This window comes from Cricetulus griseus, chromosome 3, assembly GCF_003668045.3.
Source record: "Cricetulus griseus strain 17A/GY chromosome 3, alternate assembly CriGri-PICRH-1.0, whole genome shotgun sequence".
Lineage (NCBI taxonomy): Eukaryota > Metazoa > Chordata > Mammalia > Rodentia > Cricetidae > Cricetulus > Cricetulus griseus.
In genome coordinates, this window is record NC_048596.1 from 92,103,002 (window position 1) to 92,117,259 (window position 14,258).

Consider the following 14,258-nt stretch of genomic DNA (forward strand, 5'->3'; position numbering starts at 1 on the left):
TGGAGTTGACAAAAAAGCATATAGTGTTGGGTGTGTAGAAGATGGAACTGTAAAACTGAGAAGAGACAGGGTGAGCATGATCAAATTACATTGTATAATATTCTGAAAGACATCTTAAAACATATAAAAGAGAAATGCAATAAAATATAATAACTATAAATACTGAGAGAAATAGATTAGGGCAAAAGGAGTAATCAGGTTAATAACCAACCTGGGATGATGGTCATATTGGTCTTGCTGATTGCCATTATTATATTAAGTTTTACAAAACAACTGAATACTCTTTGAAAATGTTTGCTTATAAATTTCTCTTTTCAGAGCCTCCTTAATCTCATTATTCCTGAGGCTATAGATGAGGGGGTTCAACATAGGGATCACCACCACATAGAATAAAGATACCACCTTGTTCTGGTCTGTGGAGTAGCTGGACTTGGGCATCACATAAATAAATGTGACAGTGCCATAGTAGAGAGTGACTGCAGTGAGGTGGGAGGTGCAGGTAGAGAAGGCTTTCTGCCGACCCTCAGTGGAGTGCATCTTGAGGATGGTGATGAGGATGTAAGTATAGGATATAAATATGACAAGCAATGTGGTCATAGTGACTGATCCAGCAGAAAATGAAATAACAACTCCAGGGACACTGACATCAGAACAGGAGAGTTCCATCAAAGGAGCAAAATCACAGAAAAAGTGATTGACTCTATTTGGTCCACAGAAAAGAAATGAAAAAAAGAAAAGAGTTCCAAAGGAAGCATTAAGAAATCCTCCTATGTAAGATCCTACAACCAAATGGATACAGACTTGTGTGGATAATTTGGATGAATAAAGTAGTGGGTTGCAGATTGCCATGAAGCGATCATAAGCCATGGCAGCCAGAAGGAAGCATTCAACAGATCCAAATAAAACAGCTGAGCTGAACTGCATGCCACATCCAAGGTAGGAGATGGTACTTTGATTTGCCAGGAAATTAACAAGCATATTGGGTGTGACAGAAGATGATAAGCTTATGTCAACAGAAGCCAAATGACTGAGAAAAAAGTACATGGGTTGATGAAGCTGAGAAGAGACTCTGATGAGAAGGATGGTGCTGAGGTTCCCAGACACAGTTACCACGTAGATGCACAGGATGATGGTGAAGAGGTCAACTCTAAGTGCTGGGTCATCTGTCAAGCCCAATAAAATGAACTCTGTCACTGCAGTGTGGTTCCTATCCTCCAGGAAAGCCATGGTGCAGGGTAGTTGCTGCCAGAACCAGGCTGTGATGGAGACATTACAGGAAGGGATTTGTAAATAGGTCAGGTTATTTCATTAATACAAACACAGAGAGCATTACAAATTAATATATTATTCAGAACATTGGACCAATGTGGATGTTTTCCTCAGTTTTCATTATTTATACATTTCTGTGCAGTATTTCAAATTATTTCATCAGAAATTTTGAAAATGTGATACAAATAGCAGATAACTTTCATTTACATTTATTTATAATAAATCATTCTTAATTGTTATTAAAGCTAAAGATTTAAAATCTCAAAACAGCCTGGTGAGATGGCTTGTTAAGGTAATGTTCTTGCCACCAAATCTGACATTTGATTCCAGGAATGCATATGATAGGAGGAGAGAACCAAATGTTGACATCCACACCTATGCTGTGTTACCTGCACTGTTTCTTCACAGAACTAATTAGATAAATAAATGTTAAATAGTATGTGTCTTTTGAAAATAACAATGTGTTTATTAAAGCATAACTAAGGATTAAAATGTAAAATAATACACACATGTAACAAAGACTTATTGCTAAATTTATTGAATACTTACTAAATCACTAGCACAAGATTTAAAAAATTGTATGTATTTCTATTTTTATTTCCATGAAATAGAATTTAGTTCTTTTGTAATTTTTATTTTACAGCAGAAAAATATTTTAAGTACCATATATAGAAGTAACAGAATTATGGGGTTCAAGAGATTGCTCCATGGTTAAGTGCACTGGATGCACTTGCAGAGGACCTGGGTTTCATCCCCAGCACCCAGATGCCTTTTCACAGCAGTATCTTTTTACAGTTCTGTGGAGCAATGCATCTTTTGATTCTCCTAGACACCATGATACACATACCTGCAGGAAGGCAACACTCATATATACAAAGTAAAGATAAAAACAAGATATGAACCCCAGGTAAGTTGAACTTAGTTTATTATTTTTAGTAATCACACCATAAATGAATGGTGGCAATTCCATTCAGAGCATATGTAGATTAGGGAAGGACAGAAAGATAGCATTTCAGCTTTCCTATCATTAGTACACAGAAAGATAATTTGTTGGCAGTATTATTCACAAAGTCTTTAAAACCAAAAATTCAAATTTATATTAAATATTTTTAATACTTCAAAATGGATCATTGCTATTTAAAATAATCCAAAATATCAATTTACTATCATATAAAATTTGAATAGCATTTAGCACATTGTCATTATTTTTTTATTTAGGCACACCAAATCCTTTACCAATATTACAGTATTTTCTAACTGGAGTGTGATGGAATAAGTTCACATGATTATTTTTCAGCAGAGGACACTGATCAATAAATATCCAAACTTAGAAGTTAAGAGGTGCATCAAGGCTCACTCAGCATGGCACCAATAGACTCTCCTTCCTCACATTCTGTATTTATATCCGCATTTGTCCACAGTGATGCCTGTGATGCTGGAACATTCAGGCCAAACAAAGAAGGATTTTGTATATGATATTCACTGACAGTAAGCCACCAAAGAGTTTCAAAGCTAGTGAACATGTTAACTTTTTGGCTGAATGATACTTGTACATATCTTTGAAGGTCATGTTGGTTTCTGTCTTCCCAATGGATGGATAAATAAAGAATCTCTGAGAACTTATTTTATACCTCATTATTCTAAATAATTTATTTATATATTTAAAAGGTGATTTTATGAAAGTTTGATTCTTTTTCACCTTCTGTTACATAATTGCTTGATTCCCTCTGACGTGTTTCTCCACCATGATTTATAAATACAGTTCATTTCAAAGAATTAATGATCCTCATTTACCAACAGTGACAAAATCTTACCTCTTAGTATAAGAATTCATTTCAGAATAAGAAATTCAATGCTATTATGATTTTATAGCTGCAAAGCTGTCTCCACTGTCATTGTCAATAGGGATAATTTCCCCTGAGGCTCTGGATTCAAGGGTGGATTCAAATCACCAAGGCTCATTTCCTCAGTCCCAGTGAATATTGAGGAGTTCACTTTACACAAACACAATTGATCTTTTAAGGAATCTGTCAATCTCAAATTATCTCTTGTTTTCCTCTTTATGGTATGATAATTGTGGAGGTACATGATAACCAATTATCTTAGGTAAAACATTTAAGTTGGTATTTGATTTAGGTTATTTTGTGTTTGAATACATTAAACCAAACATTAAATGAACTATTTTGTTTTTTCATTTATGTGTACTTATTTTTCTTTTAGTATTTCAGTGATTGATGTAACATACTCTATTAGGTACTTTCATAGATATAGGGATGGATGAGATACAAAATTGAATGATTATTTGAGGCACACACAATTTTTATAGGCAAAAATATAAAATACTAGTGACTTAAAAATTGGTAGTAGAGTGAACTGTTCCCTATCCCTTGTTTCAATATCCCAGGCAAAAAATTCAGAAGAAGACTTTGACTTTACCAGAGGCAGGCCAAATCTAGGAACCCCAGGTAATACACTGCCCACCTGCAAATACACTATAAAGACATGCTACAACCCCAGTCTTCTCCTTTTTCCCTGGGATCTATATTCTGGCCTACAACTTTGGAAGGAAACTTAGGCTATACTGGAGGCCAGGGTGGATCTAGGCACCCTAGCCCCAGCAGAAAAAATCCTGGTCAAGAATAGGTTTGAATTTTATGACTGTAAGTCAAACTGAAATAGTCAATTTGTGGACTCCCACACTTCAGGATAAAAGTCTTGGAAAATTCAGGGATAAAAGGAACACAATAAACATAATAAAAGCTATATATAGCCAACATAAAAATTAAATGGAGTGAAACTCAAAGCAATTCCACTAAAATCAGGAACAAATCAAGGCTGTCCACTCTCTCATATCTATTCAATACAGTACTTGAAGTTCCAGTTAGAACTGTAAGACTACTACAGAAGAACAAGAGGATACAAATTGGAAGGAAGAAGTCAAAGTATTGCTATTTGCAAATGATATGATAGTATACATAAATGACCTCAAAAATACCACTGGGGAACTACTACAACTGGTGAACACTTTTCATTCTTAAGCTTCTGAATCAACACAGTGAGTAGATGATGTGGTTTATTACAGGAAGGAAATGAATTAGAAGTAAAAGAGTGCAGAGAAGTATAAATAAAAGTTTTAGTTTTTAATATATATATTATATATTATATAAATCAACATTCTGTAGGAAGGTGTATAATCCACAGCAAGCAGTATGCTCAATCTGCACCATTCAGAATACATTTTTTCCTAAGCATCACAGATCTCAGATGAATCTGAATGTGGACCCCGCCCTCCCCGTCCCGCAAACAAGTAGCTAATATGAGTCAGAGAACAGTACAATAGTCTAACTCCTATGGATGAACAAATGCTCTTCCAATAGATGATATTTTTCAATAAAAACTTTCTAGAAATTTATTTTTATATTTCATAAAAATATATACCCTGCTTCTCTTTTATTTTGTTTGATAAAGTTAGTCTAATAGAAACCATTTTACCTGAATCAGAGAGTTGAAAGATATATCAGTAACCTAAGCTCCACAGTGGCAAAAATCTCTCGACTGTTTTCTCGTTTTACTCATGTGAGTAAAGGATGTGAGTTAAGGATGACAGATAAGAGGATTTCCTTGACCCTGACCTTTCCCTTACACTGCAGTAACTCTTTACACCTTCTGTCAAATATTCAGACTACTGAGTCTGAATAGCAAAATTTCATTTAGCCATTTATATATTTAATTTTTTTCATTTACTTCAACTGAATGAGCATTAAATCACACTCAGATCCTAGAACGGTGTGAAATGTAGGGAGTAGGGAAAGAGGACATTCTTTAACTGTCAATGCAAAATTGCACTGTACAGAAAAAAGACAGGAGTACACAACAACAAGCACTCTGAAGATTGGGAGGACTGGTCATCATATAATGTGTTCTTGGTTTAGAGTGGAGTTTAAAGTGGTCTTCCTAGAAATACTCAACAATGACAAGTTGGAAGACATAGATTAATCAGAGTGTCACCGACATGAAAGGAAAAGTATGCTGTGGGTAGTAGTAGCACTATGTGTGAGGGGGGTGTCTTGACATAGCAAAGAATATGGACAAGTTTAAGATTTTGAAACAGTAGCAAATGATTAATTCCTGTAGTTCATTTTCATCTCTCAAGATTTTTTCTAAATACACAAACACAAACTAATTCAGAGTTTGAGGGATAGAAATCAAAAGTTAGTGAGCAGTTGTATCAGTTAGGCTTCCCCAGAGAAAGAAGCCTATACATAAATATAGATACATAAATGTGCATGTATATAGATGTGTACACAGACACACTCACATACATCATGTCTTCTGACAGGTTTTTGTGGGATTGCCTTATAAAATTTACATACACAAGAGAAACAGGGAACTGGAAAAGGAGAGGAGAGGAGAGGAGAGGAGAGAGAGAGAGAGAGAGAGAGAGAGAGAGAGAGAGAGAGAGAGAGAGAGAGAATTTTTTTCATGAAATTTCATAACTGTATCTAAAATACATAGGGAAGAAAAACAGCTACAATATACTGAAAGGAGTTGGTATTATAGCTTATAGTTTAAAACCATGTTGGAGGCAGAAGACTCTCCTCTCAGAGGCCCTAATACTTAAAACATTGACCTGATCAGAAAAAGCTTTGAGAGATAAAAACATTAAGTGATCATCTGCTTTATTCAGTGAGTGGAGATTCTAATTACCTTCCCACACCATCCAAGTCTTACTTGCACTGGTATTGGAGCAAACATCTGGGCATCACATCATAGTCAAGGTGACAGAGTATATTAGCCATCTTATTGGCACATTTATTGTGAAAGACATAAGCCTGAAGTAGAGACACTGACAATAAATAGCAGTAGACCAATGTTTGTCTCAAATCTATAAACTTTCGGCAAAGTAGAACAACAGAGAAGGGGAGAGAGAAAAATACACTTATGTTCCTACAGAAATGAACTGATTCAATGATGGGGCTCTTAAGCATAAGGAAATAAGTTGGGAGAGAATGACAAATATGGTTGTTATTATCATACAGAGATGAATAAATATCCTCAGGTAAGCTGAGCCTATGGTTTACAGTTATATCACATAGATTCTACCAGGCTCTGGATTCCACTCACATAATTTAAAAAATATTCCCTAGGGCATCACATTGATCAGCAATATCTCACCCCCAAATGGGACACCCCTCTCACAAACTGCTAGTTTTTGCATCAGAAGATTGTAACACGTATCTAATGCCTATGAGTGTGAAAGTCCCACCCAAATAGAAGTTTCCACTGCAATAAAAAAATTACCTCTAACAATTTTATTGTCTGCTCCACATTGTTATTTTTCTCTCTAAATGTATTTCTTTTAACTATAGTTGCTATATACACTTAAGGGTAACTATTATTGAAAATGGACACAGACTTAAAAATTATGTAGTCAGCAATTTCTACATAGCAGGGAATTACTTTGAGATGTGAATACAACTGAAAATAATTTTCAATATCTGATTTTTGGAAATATTTTTGGTTATGCATGAAATGAATATCTCTAGGAAAATGTATTCTTACTAAACTGTCTCTTCAGAGCACCCCTAATCTCATTATTCCTGAGACTGTAGATGAGTGGGTTCAACATGGGGATCACCACCATGTAGAACACAGATAATACTTTATTCTGGTCTGTGGAGTAGCTGGACTTGGGCATCACATAGATGAATGTGACAGTCCCATAAAACACAATCACTGCAGTGAGGTGGGAGGTGCAAGTGGAGAAGGCTTTCCGGCGACCCTCAGTGGAACGCATGTTAAGGATGGTGATGAGGATGTAGGTGTACGAAATGGCTATGACAAACACTGTGATCACAATGATGGAGCCTGCAGAAAATGAATCAAAAACTATGAGGACACTATCATCAGAACAGGAGAGTTCAACTAAAGGAGTAAAATCACAGAAAAAGTGATTGACTCTATTTGGTCCACAGAAAAGAAAAGAAAAGAAGGAAATGGTGAAGGAGGAAGCATTAAGAAAACCACCAATGTAGGATCCTACAAGTAACTGGACACAGACTTGTGCGGACATTTTGGTTGAATAAAGCAGTGGGTGACAGATTGCCACAAAACGATCATAAGCCATGGTAGCCAGAATAAAGGCCTCAGTTGATCCAAAGAAAGCACCTGAGCAAAGCTGGATGGCACATCCAAGGTAGGAGATGGTAGTTCTTTCTATCAGGAAGTTGACAAGCATATTGGGTGTGACAGAAGATGAGATGCCTATGTCAACAGAAGCCAAGTGACTGAGAAAAAAGTACATGGGGTGATGGAGCTGAGAAGAGACTCTGATGAGGAGGATGGTACTGAGGTTCCCAGACACAGTCACCAGGTAGATGCACAGGATGATGGTGAAGAGGACAACTCTAAGGACTGGGTCATCTGTCAAGCCCAATAAAATGAACTCTGTCACTGAAGTGTGGTTCCCATCCTCCAGGAAAGCCATAGGACAGTATAACTGCTGCTAGATCAAGGCTGTGATGGAGACATTACAAGAAAGGATTTATAAATATCTAGCTACATTTTCAATAACACATATCTAGTATAAACAAACATGTCCTTCAAAACATATATTTGGGATATTAATTGGACTACCAGAGTTTCCATATGTGTGTGTATTAATTATTTTACAAATTTAAAAGTGAAATGCTAGCAAGTTCCTTCTAATGATGTATCATTAATTTGCATCATGTATATACTTAAACATACCTAATTGTATTTAAAACTAAATGTGTAAACTGTGAGGTTTTTGAAAATAACAAATCAGAAAGAATTAAGCTTTGCAAATGTAAAATTATGTAATGAACTCTTTAATAATTTATGACCTTTAAGAATCCTTTGCAAATCACCTGTACTCTATTTAATATATTATGTAGTGTCTACTACCATTTACATGAAATGTTAGGACTCTTAGTGATTCAATTTTATGGTTGATAAAATATGTAATTTGAAAATGCTAAGTAACTTAATGTTACATAAGAAACACTAGATTGAAAACACAAACCACAGACAGAGTGGTTTGAAGAGTGACAATAAAGTGAGGAGCATGTATTAATATAGTAGTGACAGCAGGTCAGCTTTCCAAACAGAATGCCCATAGTTAGGGATTTGGGTTGTTAAGTCAATCAACTGCCTGATTATCTTAAGGCTAGTTTTTATAGCGAGAAATAAAATTTCTTGGAAGAACTAGGAAGAACTAAAATGTCAAATGGGAGAACTTACTATAAATTTACTACATACTTTAAATACTAACTAATTAAATCATTGTCTTATCACCAGTCACCAAATCCTCTCCTTACATAATGATATTTTCTAGCTGGAGTACAATGGAATGAAATAATGTGATTGGTTACAAAGTACACAGGTAAATATTCAACCTGGAATATTAAGTTTACCCAGGTTCTCTATCTAGGAGTAGGCTGACTCTTGTGTTTTGAGATTCTTAACCTTATATTCTTGTGTTTGGAGTGCCTGGAGTCTGTAACCCTATCGTTTCTGATTAGTAAACAAAGTCTGTCTTCCCATGAGGTATTTGTCAGGAAATCACCAATGTCAAAGCAATGTCAAAATTCATTTGCATTTTTCTTGAGTTTTGAGCTAACATGACATTAGAGACCATGTGGATTTCCAGTCTTCTAAGTGCATGGATAAATAAGAAAGCAATGAAAACTAAATTTTATGCTTAATTATTCACAGGAATTTCACTATGGAAATATAAATTATGTTAATTTTTCTTTATTATACATGACTTGTTTCTTGACTACAACTTATAAACATATACATCAAAGAATAAAGTATTTTCCAATAGCAGAGGAATGTCTTTACACTTACCTTTTGAAATAAGAATTCATTCTAAAATAGAAAGTCAAGATAATTATAGCATGGTTTTATAGCCTTCCTACCTGTATCCCACAGTCATTGTCTACCATTGAGAGTAAGTCTCTGAAGAGTCTGGGGATTCGAATGTGAATCCAAAACCCCAGGGACCATTATCTCAGGTGAAAATGAGCCATTCATTATACATGAATACAAATGTCAAGAAGCAAATTTGGATAGTAGTTGTATGTTTCTCTCTTGACTACTTGTTACCTGATATCTAGCATCTGCTCCTCAAATTACCACACAGAGGCTTATATTAATTACAAATGCTCAGCTGATAGATCAGGCTTGTTACTAGCTAACTCTTACATTTAAATTAACCCACTGATATTAATCCATGCTTACCCACTTGGTTTGCTACATTTTCTCATTACAGCATGCCCATCTTGTTCTCTCTGCATCTGCCAGCGACTCTCTGACTCTGCCCTTCCTCATCCCATCATTCTCAGTTTGGCTTTCCTCCCTAACTATATATCCTGTTTATGTATTAGCCAGTCAGCTTGTTTATTAAACCAATCACAGCAACATATATTCACATAGTATAAAGGAATATTGAACAATGTTTAATTGCATCATTCCTGGGTGAAGGAAGAAATAAAGAAAGAAATCAAATGACAATGAAGGCACAACATGACCAAACCTATGGGGACACTCTGAAAGCAGTTCTAAGAGAAAAGTTCATAGCATTAAGTGCCTACATGAAGAAACTGGAGAATAGCCATACTAGAGAAATAACAGAACACCTGAAAGCTCTAGAAAAAAGGAGTAAAGTCACTCCTTTATTATTCCAGGAGGAATAAATGCCAAGAAATACTCAAATTGAGAGATGAAATCAATAAAGTAGAAACAAAGAAAACAATACAAAGAATCAATGAAACAAAGAGCTGGTTCTTTGAGAAAATCAACAGGATAGACAAATCTTTATCCAATCTAATCAAAAAGCAGAGAGAGAACATGCAAGTTAACAAAATCAGACATGAAAAGATGGACATAACAACAGATACTGGGGAAATCCAGAGAATCATCAGGTCATACTATGAAAACCTGAACACGAAAAATTGGAAAATTTAAAGGAAATGGATGATTTTCTGGATAGATATCACTTACCAAAATTAGATCAAGAACAGATAAACAATTTAAATAGACCTACAACCCCTAAAGAAATAGAAGCAGTCACCAAAAGTCTTCCAACCAAAAAAAGCCCAGGGTCAGATGGTTTCAGTGTCGAATTCTACCAGAAATTCAAAGAAGAGATAATACCAATACTCTTCAAATTGTTCCACACAATAGAAACAGAAGGATCATTGCCAAACACTTTTTATGAAGCTACAATTACCTTGGTGTCCAAACCACACAAAGACACAACTAAGAAAGAGAACTAGAGACCAATATCCCTCATGAACATTGATGCAAAAGTACTCAACAAAATACTGGCAAATCGAATCCAAGAACACATCAGAAAAATCATACACCATGATCAAGTAGGCTTCATACCAGGGATGCAGGGATGGTTCAACATATGAAAATCCATCAATGTAATCCACCACATAAATAAACTGAAAAAGAAAAACCACAAGATAATGTTACAATAAATCTTTCCACCACCCATTTGAGTTCTGCCCGCCATGTGGATGGCCAAAATAATATACAGAGACTTATATTAGGTACAAATGCTGCTTGGACAGTGACTAGGATTTCTCATCTGCTAGCTCAGTCTTAATTATCATAAACCTATATATTTTATAAGACTTATCTTATTGGATGCCTTCCGATGGTGTTGTCATTCCCAGGATCACATGGTGGATCAGAGTAGAGAGCAGGAGGAAGAGCGAAGGGTAAAAGAACCACTTCATGCTTGTCCTTGTTTAAATATGAGTCCCCCTGCTATGTCACTTCCTGCCTGGATCCCCACTTCTTTACAACATTTCCCAGAATCCTCCTTGACTCCTATCCCATCTAACTTGCTGCCTCATTGGCCAAACTGTACTTTATTCAACAATCAATAAGATGAACATACACAGAAGTACATTCCCCATTACTGGTGTAATGTTAAGGAAGCAATCTCCTGTACCAATTAATTCAAGGTTATTTCCTACTTTGCCTTCTAATAGGTTCAGTATGGGTGGATTTATGTTGAGGTCTTTTGTCTATCTGGACTTGAGGTTCACTGTGGCTGGATTTATGTTGAGGTCTTTGATCCATCTGGACTTAAGTTTTGTGCCTGGAGATATACATGGATCTATCTGCAGTCTTCTACATGACAGCATCCAGTTATGCCAGTACCATTTGTTGAAGATGCTTTCATTATTCCATTGTATAACTTTGGCTTCTTTGTCAAAAAGCAGGTGTTTATATGTGTGGGGGTTAATATAAGGGTTTTCAACTGGATTCCATTGGTCTACCTGTCTATTTTTGTGCCAATACCAAGATGTTTTCAGGACTATAGCTCTGTAATGGAGCTTGAAGTCAGGGATGGTGATGCCTCTGGAAATTCCTTTATTGTGTAGTGTTGTTTTGGCTATCCCTTTTCCATATGAAGTTGAGAATTGTTCTTTCAAGGTCTGTCTGTGAATAGTTGGATGGAACTAGAAAAAACCATTCTGAGCAAGGTAACCCAGTTACAAAAAGACAAACATGGTATATACTCACTTATATATGGATTTTAGACATAGAGCAAAGGATTACCAGCCTACAATCCACACCACCAGAGAATCTAGGAAACAAGGAGCACTCTAAGAGAGACATACATGGCCCCTGGAGAAGGGGAAAGGGACAAGGTCTCCCAAGAAAATTGGGAGCATGGGGGAGGAGAGAGGGAGCCAGGGGAATGAGAAGGGGAGGAGTGGTGAGGAGGACATGAGGGAGCAGGATGGTTGAGTCCAGGGAATAATAGAGGAGAGCAAGATAAGAGATACCATAATAGAGGGAGCCATTATAGGTTTAAAGAGAAATCTGGCACTAGGGAAATGTCCAGAGATCTACAAGGTTGACCCCAACTAAGAATCTAAGCAATAGGGGAGAGTCTACCTTCAAAGCCCGTCTCCCATAATGAGATTGATGACTACCTTATATGCCATCATATAGCCTTCATCCATCAGCTAGTGGAAGTAGAAGCAGACACCCACAGCTGAACACTGAACTGAACTGGAATCCAGTTGCAGGGAAAGAGGAATGATGAGCAAAGGGGTCCAGACCAGGCTGGTGAACCTCCAGAAACAGCTGACATGAAAAAGGGGGAGCTCTTGGTCCCCAGACTGATAGCTGGGAAACCAGCATGGGACTGATCCAGACCCCATGAATGTGGGTGTCAATGAGGAGACCTTGGAAATCCATGGGGCCTCTTGTAGTAGACCAGTATTTATCCCTAGCATAGGTATGGACTTTGGAAGCCCATTCCACATAGAGAGATACTCCCTGAGACAAGACATACAGGGGTAGGCCTAGGCCCTATCCCAAAGGATATGACAGACTCTGAAGATCCCCCTATAGAAGGCCTCACCCTCCCTGGGGAGCAGAAAGGGTATATGATAGGTAGCGTTTTAGTTGGGGGGTGGCAAGGGAGGAGAGGAGGGAGGGGGAACTGGGATTGACATGTAAAACAATCTTGCTTCTAAGAAGTTGTGTTATTCTGTAATGGTACACTACTAAAGGACCAAGAATGTAAGGTTTTCAGTCTCTGTGTGAACTGTATTTGTCGTTTAGTAAAGTTCCCAGTTTCTCTACAGACTCCATTTATGATGGTTTCAAGTTTTGTTTTGATGTTAAAAAGTCTTAAAATTAATTTTCAACTCAAAATTTTAAGGCTTAAACTTAACAGGGATAAAGCTACAAATTCTTTATAAAAAACAACCATATGTTTCCTTCCACCCTAATGAGGTCATCAGTCAACATGGAGAAAAGCCATATGGTTAGACTTAAAAGCATCTACTTTTCTACTAGATCTATTTGATTCCAACTTACATACACAGTATATTCTAAACAAGAGTTGAATCAGATGTATAGTATGTTGTGCCAAATTAAGATTATCCATACTCAGACTTTTTAAAACTATAAACTGGGCATTGGTGGTACACGCCTTTAATCCCAGCACTTGGGAGGCAGAGACAGGTGGATCTCTGTGAGTTTGAGACCAGCCTAGTCTCCAAAGCAAGTGCCAGGAGAGGCTCCAAAGCTACACAGAGAAACCCTGTCTTGAAAAACCAAAAAATAAAGAACTATATGCCTTTCATTGTAAGTTTTAAGCTAAATTTTGTTACCGATTTTAAACTATGTCCAATATACTTATATAACCTGAGAAAGTTTACTGCACCATCTTAAGAGCTTTTATTTTGAGAGCAGAGAGCAAAGAAATCATAATAATGACAGAATTCTTAGAATGAAAAGTAGAGAAAAAAAAACCTTAGATTTAAGGGATCTTTGGGGTAGTAGAACAGAATAAGTTTAGTTACAAGAGCTTTTGTGACCATTTCTTTGTGCAATGGCAGAAGTTGTTACCATATGAGAGAATTTGAAAATGTTGTGTGTCAATCTTTGGCCACTGATTGAGCTGTATTGAGGCCAAGGCCAAGCTTTGGGCAGTAAGACAGTAAAGCTTTAATAAAATATTTGAGTTCAAGGAGGAAAAGAGAAGGTATCATATAAGGTCTAGGATGGTGAAAGGAAACTAGAGGCCTAGGAGGGTATAAGGAAGAGACAGAGCAGGCAGGTATGAAGGTGGGGAGTGAGGAAAAGGGTCACATCATAGGTTCAGGAGTTCATAAAGAAACTCTGGGACTTTCAGAAGGGAGCTGAGATTGGACAGTGTTGCATGGTAGAGGAACTCCAACTGAGGGAGGATTCCAATATCATAGAGGCTGGAGGGCTTAAGGAAAAGACAGAACAGTAGCTCCAAAGTGGAAGAGAGCAAGCTCCAGAAGGGAGCTGAAAACATGTGGGAGATGAGGGAATGGTCACAGGCCTATGAGGGCATAGGGAAATTATGGGACTTCTAAAAGTTTACTGAGAGGAAACTAGGTCACAAAGTAGAGGAACTCTTCCAGGGGAAGAATTCCAATTTGCAGATGCTCAGG

General features: G+C 36.8%; 2 protein-coding genes across 2 annotated transcripts; both read right to left on the reverse strand.

The window, feature by feature from the left end:
• Window positions 1–255: 255 nt before the first annotated feature.
• LOC100773291 (olfactory receptor 502-like) lies at window positions 256–1,227 on the reverse strand. Its single transcript, XM_027410329.1, has one exon. It carries the CDS (start codon window positions 1,225–1,227, stop codon window positions 256–258), a length of 972 nt encoding a protein of 323 aa, XP_027266130.1.
• Window positions 1,228–6,811: 5,584 nt separating this feature from the next.
• On the reverse strand, window positions 6,812–7,756 carry LOC100757571 (olfactory receptor 507). The gene has a single exon (XM_027410328.1). It carries the CDS (start codon window positions 7,754–7,756, stop codon window positions 6,812–6,814), a length of 945 nt encoding a protein of 314 aa, XP_027266129.1.
• Window positions 7,757–14,258: the final 6,502 nt, after the last annotated feature.